General features: G+C 56.3%; 2 protein-coding genes across 5 annotated transcripts in view; one reads left to right on the forward strand and one right to left on the reverse strand.

The window, feature by feature from the left end:
• Window positions 1-11,786, forward strand: LOC122379944 (leucine-rich PPR motif-containing protein, mitochondrial-like). The gene is made up of 17 exons (XM_043362625.1): window positions 1-165; window positions 663-829; window positions 1,068-1,187; window positions 1,543-1,801; window positions 2,018-2,249; window positions 2,574-2,771; window positions 3,094-3,307; window positions 4,848-5,069; window positions 5,492-5,724; window positions 6,054-6,218; window positions 6,509-6,652; window positions 6,950-7,166; window positions 7,707-7,908; window positions 9,432-9,579; window positions 9,911-10,006; window positions 10,565-10,724; window positions 11,136-11,786. The coding sequence occupies exons 1-17, from the start codon at window positions 38-40 to the stop codon at window positions 11,255-11,257; spliced, it is 3,027 nt and encodes a 1,008-aa protein (XP_043218560.1). The 5' UTR covers window positions 1-37; the 3' UTR covers window positions 11,258-11,786.
• LOC122379945 (EGF domain-specific O-linked N-acetylglucosamine transferase-like) overlaps window positions 11,515-14,572 on the reverse strand; it is a 16,452-nt gene continuing 13,394 nt past the window's right edge. For 2 of the 4 annotated variants that reach the window (XM_043362630.1, XM_043362629.1), the window contains exons 8-9: window positions 13,193-13,429; window positions 11,515-12,458 (exon numbers count right to left, since the gene is read on the reverse strand). In XM_043362630.1, the coding sequence (XP_043218565.1) occupies window positions 12,285-12,458; window positions 13,193-13,429 (411 nt within the window). In that variant the 3' untranslated portion in view covers window positions 11,515-12,284. Of the gene's footprint in view, window positions 12,459-13,192; window positions 13,430-13,787; window positions 13,797-14,572 lie in introns of all 4 variants that reach the window. The other 2 variants (XM_043362628.1, XM_043362631.1) reach the window with 2 other exon arrangements.

The following is a 14,572-nucleotide window of genomic DNA, read 5'->3' on the forward strand; positions in this document are numbered from 1 at the left end:
AGATTTAAGATATATATTCATTTTGTTCAAGAAAGTCATGCTGTCTTCACTATGCAGAAGAGTTTTGAGACATTTGGTGATCAGATCAAGAGAAGTCAGGGGAGCTTCCTATGCCTTCCCTTCAAGAACATTTCATCTGAACAGCATACCCACTGTCAGACTCAGGTATGTGCTAGCTTTACAGCATGATAAGTGTGTTATCTCTAACATTTTCTCTTTCTGTTGTCCAGTCTCTACCAAACTTATGTAGGTATGTGTGGAAAGGCAATGCCACAATGGTGACATTAAAAACTAGCAGCCATTACTAGCCGGTGCTTGCTACTACAGATACTGCTCATGAGTTATTTTTACCTGCTTTGTTTCAACTGGCTGTGAATATGGCCTCACAGCAAGAGCATTCTTTTTTAAAGTCATTTATGAGCATTTCTGAGCTTCCAGTTGAGTGAGAAATTTCACATTGATGATTTGAGGTAAAGACTTCAAAAGAATATGATACCTAAGTGTGTTTCACCACTGTGACATTTTCCTGGGAATGTATGTGGCAATTTGTAAACTTGTTTTGATTTGGGTACCAGTTAGTCAGTTAACATCAGAATTGTTTAAAGATGCCCAGGTAGGGTGTGGAGATTGACCTGAGGCGTTTCTTTGCTCCTGGTCGACAGAACAATGGCGAGTTGCGTCCACTTTAGCACGGCCACGCCACCACTTACAGACGGTGTCAGACCGGAGCAGCAGTCAGTCGAGGAGGTGGTGCGGAGATTCTCCTCTCGCCAGAGGGATTGGCACTTCAGACCTATCGATAGCTTACTGTCAGCTCTCAAAGACACAGGTATGCAGTATCCTCTGTCGAAGAATATGTGATTTTAATTTGCCATTGGGAAACAGTTGGGAAACAGCACATTCATGGGCGCAAAATGTCCTCGCAGTCGGCGCGCCCCTAACCCCCAACAAACAAACAAACAAACAAACAGCACATTCAACTCTATCTCATTAGATTAGTACTGAAGTGAATATGTACTTCTTATGTTGGCACATGGTCGACGCTTACGCCCAATATCGAATTTCAGACGCGGAGGACCGCGTAAGGAACTGTTTGTCGATTTTGGGCGCCTTCCGTTCGGTGGCCGGCGGTCGGGGAGCCACTTCAGAACATCTAGAGCAACTCTGGAATCTGGTTACAGAGGAAGGTGAGTATGAGCCACGATGTGATTCTCCGTCATAAGAACAGTTCGTGCTTCCTTACAGCTGTTCTTGCGGATGCATATCAACGATTTTTTGAGTGATGTCGAAGGCATGGGTGTATTTACGAATGTCTTTAGGGATTTCACAAATATTTGGGAAACTATTGCAGATTGCTCTTTTTACAGCAGTTTGTGACTACATCTTATGCATTTTTTTTCATCTGTTAACAATTTTAACCTGAAATCAGTCTGAGAAGATCACTAGCTGATCTTAAGACTCGTGTGTTCACGCGTATCATTAGTCTCCAACCCACCCTCGGATGCCTCAACCCGCCGTCTCTCCGCCTGTCCGCTCCGGCAGGCGGGGGTGCGCCGTCCGCGGAGGCCGAACTGCTGTGGCTGCAGCTGTACCGGGACGCGGCGCTGCCGCCGCCGGCGTCTCTGAGAGACGCCGTGGCGGCGCGCGCCGAGCCGGAGTCGGTCGGACACCTGGTGCGCTGTCTCTGCGCCGCCGGCCGGCTGGCCGACACTGCGCCGCTGCTGGAGCGACTGCGCGCCGCCGGTCACCAGCCGCCGCTGGACGCCCTGCACGCCGTCATCGTGGCGCACGCCGCCGACGGGTGAGACGGCGACACGGGGACGGGGAGGGCGCTGCGAGTGCGATTTAAGGGTGTCACCGGTGACGGTGATAACGTTTTCCGTCTATACCGGTTGACCTGATCCTTATCTGCCTCCCCTAGTGACTTGACCCCTATCTTTCCTATTGACCTGACCCCATCTATCTTTCCAAGTGACCTGACCCCGCTTGTGACGCTCGTCCCGTGGGTCTCCGTCAGTGACCTGGACACGGCGCGGGACATGGCTCAGGCGCTGCTCCCGGCCGCCTCCGAGGACGACTCGGACCACCAGCTGCTGCTGATGCGCGTCTACATCGCGGCGCGCCGGCCGGGCCCGCTGGCCGCTCTGCTGTCCCGCTGGTACCAGCAGCGCGGACAGCTGACGCTCGGACAGGGCGTGTCGCTGCTGGGACAGCTGCTCAGCAGCGGCCAGCTGGAGCAGCTGCAGCAGGTGAGCTGCCGCGCCAGCTGCGGCCAGGGGACGGTCCGGCCTACGCGGGACTTAGCATCACCGTTTAGTGACAGTAGACGTTCTTGTCAGGTTAGTGTTATTACGTAGTTACGGCAGGTTTTTGAACATCATGGATAGGAAAGAGAAGACAAGAGACAAACAGCTGCTTAGGCGTGGATGCTCGGTAATCCTTGTACGGGCTCAAAGTGGAGCTCCATGAAGGTTAGGGCTGACTAAATCCGATGACTGGATCTAACTGCGGCGCCGGTTGTGGTGGTGCCCGGAGTTCCCTCTGCACCCTCTCTGACCTTCCACCGACCACAGGTGGTGCCGCTGGTGCCGTGGCCGCGCTGGGGCCACCACTGGGGCGGCTGTGTCCGCCTGCAGCGGCGGCTGGTGCGGCTCGGCCAGCACCGCACCGCGCTGCTGCTGCTCACCACGGCACTGAGTCACGGCGGCTCGGAGCGCGAGCTGGCCCGGCTGGCGCGCGCGCTGCTCACAGAGATGGCCGTCACGGACCAGGTGAGCCCGTCGCCGCGGCCGGGTCAGCTGCCCGATGGATGCGGTGGGGCTCCCAGGCGGGACCTCCGCACACCTAACGGACACAACTATTCCCCACACACTCTACATCAAACTCAGGGGTGTCCTCGTATATTGTTCGACGGCTTCCCTGATTTAAACGATGGGCCCAGGGTCCCTTGCTAGCTGTGTTTGCCTTCTATCGTTGTTATCCAACTGCTAAGCAGTGCCAGATTTCTTGTTTCAAAGCTTCTCCAGACACACAAAGCCATTGACACACAAATATCACCAGCATGGCCCTCCCCCTCCCCCCCCCCCCCCCCAGCCGGTGTCCGCGATCGGAGAGGTGTGCGCCGCGCTGCACGACGGCCCCCTCCTGCCCACCGCCTGGTTCACTGCCGCCGAGGTACTGTACCGGGTCGGCCGGTGGAAGGCGGCGCTGGAGGTGCTGCTGGCCGCCCGCCGCGCCGGTCTGCCACTCAGAGAGCACCTGTTCTGGCCGGCGCTGCTGCAGCAGGCCAGGGAGGGCAGTGTGGAGGGTAGGTGGCAGAGGGTACCGCGGGGAACAGGGCGATGCTGTCAGGGCGGGACGGATAAGGTAGAGCGGGAAGCACAGAGGTCGTTGGACGGGGCGGTATGGGTCTGGTAGTGTGGATAAATTTTAAATGAATAATTGTTTTATTCATAGATAATAGACTAAATGTGCAATCTCCTTTCTGACATTTGTGGATGCCAAAGTAGCGTGCTCGTTAACCCGTGACCTGGTGGGGGGGGGGGGGCTATTTTTTGCCCCCCCCCCCTCCAGACTTTTCGATATATCTCCAGAACCGCTGCGCCAATCGTCATCAAACAAACTTTCAGTACCCTCCCGGACATCAATTTTACACATTGTGACCAAAATTTTTTCCAAAGGCTATGATAGGTTGGCCGGAAATGACGTCAGAGTGACGTCATATTCTGTCGTTTTCGACCCAAAAAAGGGTTTCGCGGGAAGAGCTGTCAGGCCTATAGCTTTGCAAATACAGAAAAATGATAAAGACATAAAAGCTGTAGAATCAACAGGGCTACAAAACTGCTATCTCGGATTTTTGAAATTTTTGGATTCTGACCCCCAAAAATCAAAAAATATTTTTTTTTGATATAATAATCGAAAAATCCAAAAAGTTTTTTGAATTTCGCAAAAACCGGAATATATGTGATAGTCCTTACCGCCTTCCATCCATATACCAAATTTGAGATTGATACCTCTTTTTTGGCGAAGTTATAGCGAAAAAACTGTTCAAAATTGATGACGTCAAATTTTCAAACTCATTTTTTAGCAATTCTAGACCCCGTAGCGCAAAACAAAGACCATCATTAGACTCCCCGTGACGAGCTGCATCGAATCAATACCCATTTTATGCAAAACTATCAACTTTAAAATTTGACCTTTTTTGGCCTGACCTTGACCTGACCTTGACCTGAACTTCACCAGAAAGTGACCTAAGCCGTACCTGATAGTCTTATAACCAACACCATTGAGTTGGAAATGAAAAATTGGCCATAAAACATGCATCACACAACCCTAGTAAAGTTGGGCTCATGTGACCTGACCTGTGACCCTTGGTGACCTGACCTGTGACCTGACCTGGTATTGTCAGTGACCTCTAATAGCAACATATCTACTAGGCAACTGACGCCCTATCGCTGATTCTCGACAAAATGCGTTTTCCTCGGTGTTATAGCGCATTCCCTAGAAGACCCGTGAACGGTGAAACATTCCATCTTTGACCTGACCTGTGACGTCATCGGTGACCCCGAGGTCAATGAAATTTGGTTTCCCTCGACAAATTTGACAGGCCTTTCGAACGCCGTTTGAATTTTGTGGATCCGTCCAGTAGTTTCGGAGATATGAGGGGGGGGGGCAAAAAATGCCCCCCCCCCCACCAGGTCGCGTTATAAACAGACCCCACCAGGGCGCGGGTTAAGGTTCACTGTGTGGCTTTGATGTCCACTGTTTCGTGTCTCGTGGTTGTGAGTCTGTGGCCCGTCGTACCGTTCCGACTCGTATGTAACTCCTGCGCCGCCGTCCGCCGCCAGGTGTGCGCGACACACTGTCCGAGATGGTATCGTCGGGCGCGCCGCCCGGTCTGGAGACGCTCCGAGAGTACGCCCTCCCCGTGTACGAGCGGGACGCGTGGCCGCCGCCCGAGCGGGTGGTGCAACACCTGAAGGAGGCCGGGCTGACGGCGGCGGCAGCGGCAGACGCGCTGGTAGCCCGTCTGCTGGCCAGCGGACACTGGCACAAGGCGGCCGCGGCCTGTGAGTGGTAGGGGTGCTGGGCAATGGGCATACTGGGTCCTGGTTAGGGGCACACTGTGCCCGGCACAGTCACCACAATCGTCACGGGTTATCGCCGTTTCGGTCAGTCCGTTGGCTTTTTGTGTAGTCTGTATCACCCCATCAGCCGTTTCATCTGAGTGACCAGATTGGCAACGAGCGCCCTAACCCGACTGACAACTAGCACCCTAACTGACAACGAGCACCCTAACACGACTGACAACCAGCACCCGAATCTGACTGACTGGGACAGGCAGGTCCCGCCCCATGACTGATGGGACCCCAATGACTGACCGGACCCGTCCCCTAACTTACCGAATCCACCGCAATGGTCCTCCTCTAACTGACCAAACCCTCCCCTCTGCTAACATAGCCTTCTACTCCCCCACCCTGTCTCTCACCAGGTGAGCGGTACGCCTCCTCCGTCTCCGTGGCCGTGCTGATACCGGCCATACTGTACTCCGCGCAGCATCCGGCCGGGCCCGCGGTGCCCGCTGACGCCTGCGCCCGCCTGCTGCGCTGCGCCCTGGACCGGCGGGCCGCCCACGAGGACCCGGTGGGGGCGGTATTTGTGGAGCTGAGCCAGGCGGCGGCGCGCTCCCCCCGACAGGCCAATCTGCTGCGGCAGCTGGTGCAGGTAGGAGCGAACGAGAAGGGATGGACGGGCTGGCAGACAACAGCGGGTTACTTGAGTGAGGCGGTGTGTCGGTTTTACTGCTGATATAGCCGCATGATCATACGCTGATGTTTGGTAGCATATTGCACATTATTGCTTCAAGCGACCTGTTTGATAGCAGTGCCAGTCACTTCCTGACTTACTGCGTCATTCCATGATTGTCGGGATATGGCACGTAATCCGTTCTTGGACTTGTTCATAGTCTTTGTCACCCTTCCATGACACCCCTATTGATCGGTACAGGTAGCGGCTGCGCCTCTGACACTGACTGTCCCCTCCGTCCGTTACAGGCGGCGGGCCCGGCCGGGCTGCGTGTGTCCCCAGCAGCCGCCGAGCTGGCGTGTGAGCGGCTGCCGCCGGCCGAGCTGGCGGACCTCCAGTCGGCGCTACAGCGGCTGGCTGACGCAGCCGTCAGCTCCCAGCCCTGGGAGAACACCGACGCCGGCACCGGACTGGTGAGACCGGGGATGGTGACACTCCCTCTCCCAACACTGACAGGGAGCGGCTGGGGGAACGGGTTTGATGCAGGGAAGGGGCTGCATTTGATGATGTGACCGTTAGAATTGCCGGATGGGCTCGATTCGTGTCATTTTCCAATGGTTATATTATGTACAACGGTCATAAGTGGGCTACCAAATAATTCTCAATAATATTCTTCACTCAGACTAGACAAACTCAGACTAGACACTCAGACTCAGACACATTTGCTCGCGCTGTCGATGACACAGTTTATGGTTTGCTGCAGCCTCAGGACGCCTCTGTGGACGACCTGGAGGACCACCTGGTGGAGCTCACCAAGAAGGGCGGAAACACGCGAGGAATACTCAGGAAACTCATCCTTATGCACTGCCGAAAACACAATTTGGAGCGAGCCGTTGCGCTGGAAGAGGTAAGACCCCTGGGCCCTGATCTTGACCTGGTGATCTCGCCCAGCTACGGTTTTCACCCGTGAGCCTGGCCAGTGAACTTGATATTCTGCCCAACCATTGTTACATGCACCTCTGTTCCTTTGAGTCTGCGCCTCTCACACTACTAAATTCTCCAACTTCCTCCTCTTACCCTACCATCTGACCCTGCCCTCTGACCCGCCCCTCCGCTCGGTAGGAACTGTCCCGGGTCAGTGAGCCGTTGGCGGACGGTGGGTGGCTGTTCCCGCCCCTCTAACCCTCCCCTCCGTCCCCGGTAGGAGCTGTCCCGGGTCAGTGAGCCGGGCGCGGACGGTGAGCCGCTCACCCCGGGCGTGCTGTCCGCCCTGCTGGCCGTTCACGTCCACCACGGCCGGCTGGAGGGAGCGCTGGACTATCAGCGCCGCCTGGAGCGGAGCCCCGGCGCCGGCCGGTTCCTGGACCAGTTCAAACGGCTCGACCTGGCCGCGCTGCTGGTGCGCCGCGGCCACTCAGACGGTGAGAGTGGGAGGGGAGACGGAGCGGCGCGGTGGTCGGGTGGCGGGGGCTTGAACGGGACGAAAAGAGAAGTGTTGCGGCGATAGGAAGAGAGGCAAAGGGAATTGGAAGCGGGGGGTGGCGAAGGCGTGTCTTGTTGATGCTTTTATTTTGACTGGCGTACCTGTGTTTCGTTCAATCCGATGATGGTGCAATGTATGTTAATAGTTTCTGCCAAATATTCACCCCGTGGTATGCTGTACGATTCTGATATGACGGGGTACGTTTTTTTTTGTCCTACACTTATCATTCCTCCGAGTTCGGTGTTTTGCCGATTCGGTATGTGCGCTGCTGTTTTTCCCTTTAGGTCACTCCCATATCGTCAGCTTTCGTCCTCTGTTCGAGATCACCGCCATTCCCGTCTGAAGTCACATTTCCTTTACTTTCCGCCACTGATCCCCAGTCTGACATCCCTGTCTGACGTCACCTCGTTCCCTATCCTGCGTCGCTCCCTGTCTCCGCCCTTGGCTAACGTCTCCCCCTCGCCGTTCCATGTTGCAGACGCGGTGTCGCTGCTGGAGCGGCTGGAGCCGGAGGACGACCGGTCTCGGCTGTCGATGGGCTGCTGGCGCCTGCTGGCGGCTGCCGCCGACTGGGGCGACCCGGAGCTCACCGGCCGACTGCTGCGTCTGCTGGAGTCCAGGGGTGTGGTGGCGCCCACGGCTCACCACTGGGGACAGATGGTCCGGGCGCACCTCGTCAGGTGAGTGCCCGGCGCCCCCGGGTTGGTGCAGGGGTCAGTAGTACTGGTGACTGGTGAGTCATGCCTCATGAGGCGCCCCTGTGGTGGTGCGGGGTCAGCTGGTGGGTCACGGGGCGCCCTCGGCGTGATAATCTGGTCGGTTGGTGAGTCATTTGTGCAGGAATGGTTGATAAAGAGGGCTCCTGCATTGACTTCCGCCGGTCAAAGATGCATCATTCGCCAACACATACAAGCGCGGCTCGTGTAACTGCGATTGCTACTCCGCCTCTAACCGCGCTAGGGTCCGATTACCGTGCGTCTATTCAACTGCCGGTTCCCGTGGCGCGCTGGCCATGCGACCATCCGCCGCTACCGACTCGCCCGCGTCTGCGCGTTCGCATTAGTCACCATCCGGCGGCGCCCGCGGGGGGAAGCGGTGCCGATAGCGCGCCGCCCCGAGCTCCCCCGACTCCGCGCCCGGCTGCAGAGCGAGTGTGGAGGCGGCGGCGATGGAGCCGTACCGCGCCGTGCTAGCCGTACTCGCCGTGCTCCCGGCAGCGGCCGTGGATGTGACGCCCGAGTGTATCGGCTGTATCTGTCTCGCCACCAGCCGCGGGTGTAACCTGTCGCCCGGCCTGAACGCGAGTGGCGCCCTCGGCCCGTTTGGCATCACGCTCCCCTACTTTGAGGACGCCAGGATAGGCGACGAGCCGGATTTCAGCGATGAAACGCATGAATCGTGCGCCGGGGACCCGTTCTGTGCGGCGCTGACCATCAGGAAGTACATGGAGCGCAACGCCCGCGACTGTGACGGGGACGACCGACTGACCTGTGCCGACTTTGCACGGATTCATCGGCACGGCGCGCCCGGCTGCTTTCTGACGGTGGACACATCTGGTTACTGGAAGAGGCTCCAAGACTGTGTGCACATTTATACCAGCGCTTAACACGGGATAATGCCGGTTGATAAAGGAGTTTAGCACAAAGAAGATCGCGTGCCCCGGCCGGAAGAGAGGAAATAGAACTGAGACGGCTGGAGATTCGCATTTAGAAACCGCATTCGTATTCAAGACACAGTGGTTCAAGTGTGTAATCAAATGGTCTGTCGACGAATGCTATGAAAGTTAGATGAGTGGTGGGGAAACCGCGGTGTCGAGAGAGCAAGATGACGAAATGTGTGTGATGTTTGGGGAAAGGCCGCAGTGCAAATGATGTGGTCGGCTCACGGCTGGTTGACGTCTTGTTGGACGTTTGACAAACAATCGTGCGTTAATTAACGTTACCTACGCTTTTTTTGCACGCCGTGGGGCTAGAGTGCTCGAGTCATATTCGTAGCCATATTAGTTCGTTCATGCTTTTTCAATTGTAATAGATACGCCTTGTTTCATCGTGGGCCGACGGTGCTATGTACTTTGTACTTTAAGTCGTATGTGATTTTGTCTGAAATATAACTTGCATTTACCTTAGCCGAGGCCTCTCGCTAGCTACGTTTTACATCAGAGGACGCTAACTGAACTGACGGACCGGTCCGTGCCCGCCCGCAGCGGCGACGTGGCCGGCGCGGTGGAGCAGTTTTGTCGGTGCGCCCGCGACCACCGGCTGGCCGCCTACTCGCACGGTCTGATGGTGGAGGTGGCCCGGCTGGAAAACTCGGACCGGCGGCACCAACTGCTGGACGACGTGGCGCAACAGGTGGGCAGTACTACAGACACGCTGGGAGGGGCGGACGGCAGGGAGGGGCACAGAGATCTGAGACTGTAAGGGAGAAGTGAGAGTGAGAGCTCCAACTGTGGGGGTGAACTGGTAGAGCAGGGGACGCCGTCACTGACGGAAAGGGTGATGAGGTTGGGCGAGGGAGGAGGGGAGGGGCGCATGGACACAGTTGTGACACGCGAGGCCCCAACCAGTAGTCAGATCATGTGACCACAGGACATGACCGGTTCCCCCGCCATGACAGGACCTGACCGCTCCTCCACCGTGCCGAAATCTGACTTAACCGCTGTCTGACCGCTGTTCCCCACAGCTGGCGAAGCTGCACGGCGCCGACGCCGCCCAGTATGAGCTGGCGCTGGCGCTCGCCGAGGCAGGTCACGTGATCCAGGCGCGACGCGTCATGCAGGTAAGGGCGAGGGGGTGACGCTCAAGCCACACGGAATCAAAGGTCCGTGAGTCCAGGGGTGAACAAATGTGCTGAGTTGGGGTAGCACGGGCGCAGCAAATCCGCCGCCGCCCTAGCGGTGACCTTGACCTCCGCCGTCTGTTGCGGCTCTAAAGCCAAGCCGGCGTGGGATTGGGAAAGCTCGTGCTACCCCAACTCGGCACAATTATCCACCCCTGCGTGAGTCGCGACAATCAATGCCGCCGAGCGTAGAGCAATAACTGATGACGGCACATAAATCATATGTGCTCCCGCGAGAGGGTAGCTCGCTGTTCCAATATGAGTGATCTTCATTCCAGGGGCTCTCGTTTATTATTTACATACCGAACAACGTTGTTAATTACGATTATGGCTGCTGCAGAGACGTGAAATACACATGCCAAGAGCAGCTTGGCAGCTAAACTAGGACTTATAACTATTGTTCGAGTGCAGCTGGCCCCCGGTCCAGGGTGACAGCCGTCTCAGCGTTTCGTGTCAGTCCTATCACCGTTGAACCTTCACTCTCTACCTCCCCCTCAGACACTGGGCCGGAGCGCGCACTTCTCGGGTGACCGGCTGAAGCGGCACTGCAGTCGGCTGGCGCGCGCCGGCGACTCGGACGCGCTGGTCACGCTGCTACAGGCGGTGCCACACAAGGAGGCACGCCAGGCTGTCTACTGGGCACTGCTCAACGCTTACGGTGGGTGGCGGGATGGTGGGACGACTGTGGTGGGACGAGTAGGATGGTTGTGTTGGAACTGATTGGCTGAACTGGTAGGCTGTGCTGGGTGTTGAGTGATAATGGCAATCGTACATTTCAGTCCTCGCGGGAATATGCCTTGGAAAATAGCCATGGCGACGCATGTGCGGCTTTCCTGACGATAAGTATTTGTGGTCCGACTAGAGTGCCATCCGCGCTTTTGTTGATGATGCCCTACTGACGACGTATTCGTTGTCTTACCGACGATATTTAGTTGTAGTCTTGCTAACAGGCAATGGGTAATGGCTGTGGACATTTTCTTGCTGTTCCGTCTCGCCGGAACGTGTTTTGTCGGTGTAATTGGCCTCGGTTCGTCGTCCTGACGTGTTTCCTCCGCTCTCCGCCCGACAGAGCGGACCGAAGACCTGGCCTCTGTGGAGGACGTGCTCAGTCGACTGCAGGAGGACGAGCTGCTCACCGGTAAAATTGTCGCCCACGCCCGCCGCCTGGCCGCGCGGCTGCGGGCCCGGTGACGGCCGCCGGCGGGGTCAGGTCGCCGTCATATGGTGGTGCTATAGACGGTACAGGTGTGTACCGTCGTATCGTGTCGCAGGCTGTTATAGTTGTCTGTTGATTTCATGTGTTACAGTATGGCTCAATTGTTTAAATTAAACATGAAATAAATGTGTTACTCGAAATATTTGCCGGTGTTAACACGTTAACGTTAAAGACGCCGAAGGTTGGATTTTACTATGCATATGCTTAAACTGCTTGAACAAAATAAGCTAAATTAATTACAAAACATGTATTGTAACACAACTTGGGACATCGGCATGCTGGTATTTCCGCGGATTATTAGTCTCAACAAACATTGGAGCTGAGATGAATTTACCTAGTCAAATTCTGCCGTTCTTCGCACATGTTCGTTAGATGTTATGATTATTGGTTATAAAGTTAGCGCGAACGGGCACTGGACTGAAATTATTGCGAAGGTAGGGCACTGGACTGAACGCGAGGCTACGTGGCCACTGCTGTGCTACTGGCGTCATTTATAGCCCGGATGAATGCACAGATAACTGCTATCATATGCAGTGTAACGACAGTAGGGCGACAAATACGCAACAGTAAGATTATTGCTACAAACAAGTAATGTTTTGAAAAACAACAAAACGAGATGTAAATATGAGTTGAGCACTGAGCAATGTGAGCTGAATGAGTTAACAATTATGAGACCACCAACAACGCGCGGCGAAGGGAACCAGGAATGTGTACCAAAGACCGAAGAACAAACGGCCAACAGGACAGGCCCGTATTGTACCCGCAAATGGACGGCCGAAAGAGCGTTAGTAAGGGACCCGTGGAGGCGTCACACAACGCCGCGAGAGATCCACTTATCACGGCCCGATTAAAAAGGCACGGGGATCATGATGGAAGACTTGGTTCCTGCACCACTGACTCAAGACTAGTAACAGCAGCACTAACACCCCTCAACCCTCCTGGCCAATCACAATGGGTTTCTGACGTCACTGTACGTCTGACCAAGCTGACGTCACTGACCAATCACAGCTCGTCCCTGGCGGGCCGCTGGAGCGCCTCGTGGGCCTGCCTGGCGCTCCTGTACCGCGGGTGGGCGCGGACCTGCGCCACCGAGTGCAGCACCAGGCGTATTGTCTCTGCCACGTCCAGAGTGTAATTGGTAAACTTCTCGTGGGCGCCCAGCTCCGGGTGCTCGCCCTGGGGGAGCAGGGGGGACGGGACGGTCAGCGTTTGGCGGTCAACTTACTCACTCACCGAGGAAAGCATCGCAGGTCAGGGTCGGATGGATAGAGTACCAGTACAGACTAACGACAGAGTTACTGTCAATAAGAGAGCCGTACCACATAAGCCGTTGGCTGAGCGACTCCTTAGAGACTTCTAAAGAATGCCGTTTCATTTCCCTTGGTTTGTATGCCGTTTCATTTCCCTTGGTTTGTCGGACTAGTTGACAAACCAAGGGAAATCAAACGGCATTCTTTGAAAGTCTCTAATGGCCGCCCCACACCGGACCTCGCATGCGGGTTGCGAGTTTGCGGGTTTTGAGTTTGAGGGCATAATACTAATTCATAGAGTGATTAACCGTTCCCTTATGGTAACTTCATGAATGCAGTGAAGCCGGTACACCTTCAAGAAATTACACATAGTCGCAAAACCAGCGCAACGAACCTAAATTCGACTTCAACGAAAAACCCGCAAACCTCGCAGAGCTCGCAGACCTCGCAGCGAGGAAAATAGAAAGTTGACTCAAAATCAACTTTTAGAATGCAATGCAAGGTGGCTCGCAAGCTAAAAACATGCAGACTCGTTTGTTCGATGGTAGTGTGGCTCACTCAGCTTAGTTTGTATTATTTGATTTTGAGGAAACCCGAAAACCCAAAAACTCGCAGCCCGCATGCGAGGTCCGGTGTGGGGCGGCCTTAAGGCGTACGAACCTGGTTCTGCGGCGTGATGAGCTCGGGTTTCTCCCATGTGGTGTAGGACAGCCCTCGGAGCCGCGCCAGGTCGCTGTAGCAGTCGGGGTCCTGGCAGTGATAGAGCTCGAACACGGCACCCCAGTCGGGCAGCAGGAGCATGTGGGTGAGCCCGGCGCCGTGCAGACCGACCAGCACGTCTGAGCCGGACACCAGCCGCACCTGGTCCACGAACGGGGTGGCGTGTGTGAACGCCGCCTGGAGCACGGAGAGGGGAGAGTCAGCACTGAGATGATTACTCAGCACGGAGGGGTAGTCAGCGCGGGGAGGGTAGAGCGTCAGTGAGGAGGGAGGGGTAGAGCGTCAGCAAGGACCGAAGAGGGCGTCAGCAAAGAGAGGGTAGAAAGTCGGCCCGGCGAGAAAACGCACCACTACCGGGGTCGGGGAAATAAACTATCCTACGGTAAATAATCTACCATCAAGAGACGAGAAATCGCAACCCAGCCCATTTGCCCAACCCAGCGACAACTTGCAAGAAACCATCCCCACTCCACAGAGCATTTCACATTCCACACTGACTTCCCCACGGCTCCAGCCGTCCCCATATATGACCCACCTTGACCACCTCGACTCCCCCCCGCAGGGGGCTGACCGTGGTCAGAGCTGCTGCTTAGCCGGGGTAACCTGGCCCCGGCTTTGCGGCGGCTGTGACTTCGGCCAGTAAGGGGAGTAGCGCCCCCTCGGCCCCAGCTTGACGCGCGTTTGACCTGGACTTGCCTTGCTTACTGGATGGAGTGTCTGCAGGATTGGCCCCGCAGGGGGTTGGCAGTGGCTCGGGCTGCTGTCGGACTGGGTTCCTTGGGCCCTTGCCCCGCGGCGGCCCTGGCCTCGGCCAGCAAGGGGAGTAGCGCCCCCTCGGCCCCAGCTTGACCCATGCTTGCCTGCGACTTGCTTTGATCGCTGGATGGACAGATGGTACGGCCCGACTTTTCTCGGTTTCCGTGGTTTTGTTTCTCTTGAGCGGTCTTTGTTTGCTTTTGCTTTGCTTCTCACCGGATGTCCGCGTTTCGTTCGATCACAGCTTTCTGATTCCTTTTCCCCCCTTTTTCGTTGTTTTTGCACCCGCAGGAACACAGCCGAGTTGGGCTAGTGTAAGGGGAGTGGCGTCCCCTCGGGTACCAGCCGGTTTTACTAGGCTAGGCGAGCCGACCCGTACCCCAGGACAACGGGATCCTGGAGGTTGAGCCCCCCACCGTGCGGAGCCAGTCGCGGTGGCTGGGCAACACGCCTCTTTGGCCCTGAGTTCTGTAAGGGCGGGACACTCAGTGGGGCGCCGCACTTGAGGAGCCATTCCCAGTCGTGATGCCGCCGGGGGTGGTGTCGGAGAGGTGTCGCCGGCGG

This window comes from Amphibalanus amphitrite, unplaced genomic scaffold (assembly GCF_019059575.1).
Source record: "Amphibalanus amphitrite isolate SeventyFive unplaced genomic scaffold, NRLGWU_Aamphi_draft 000087F_arrow, whole genome shotgun sequence".
Lineage (NCBI taxonomy): Eukaryota > Metazoa > Arthropoda > Thecostraca > Balanomorpha > Balanidae > Amphibalanus > Amphibalanus amphitrite.

Excerpts from the sequence above, each read along its gene's own strand:
- LOC122379944 (XM_043362625.1), top strand. The coding sequence starts at position 38 with ATGCTGTCTTCACTATGCAGAAGAGTTTTGAGACATTTGGTGATCAGA. Across the intron at positions 166-662 it reads ATACCCACTGTCAGACTCAG|AACAATGGCGAGTTGCGTCC; the intron begins GTATGTGCTAGC and ends CCTGGTCGACAG. Across the intron at positions 830-1,067 it reads GTCAGCTCTCAAAGACACAG|ACGCGGAGGACCGCGTAAGG; the intron begins GTATGCAGTATC and ends ATCGAATTTCAG.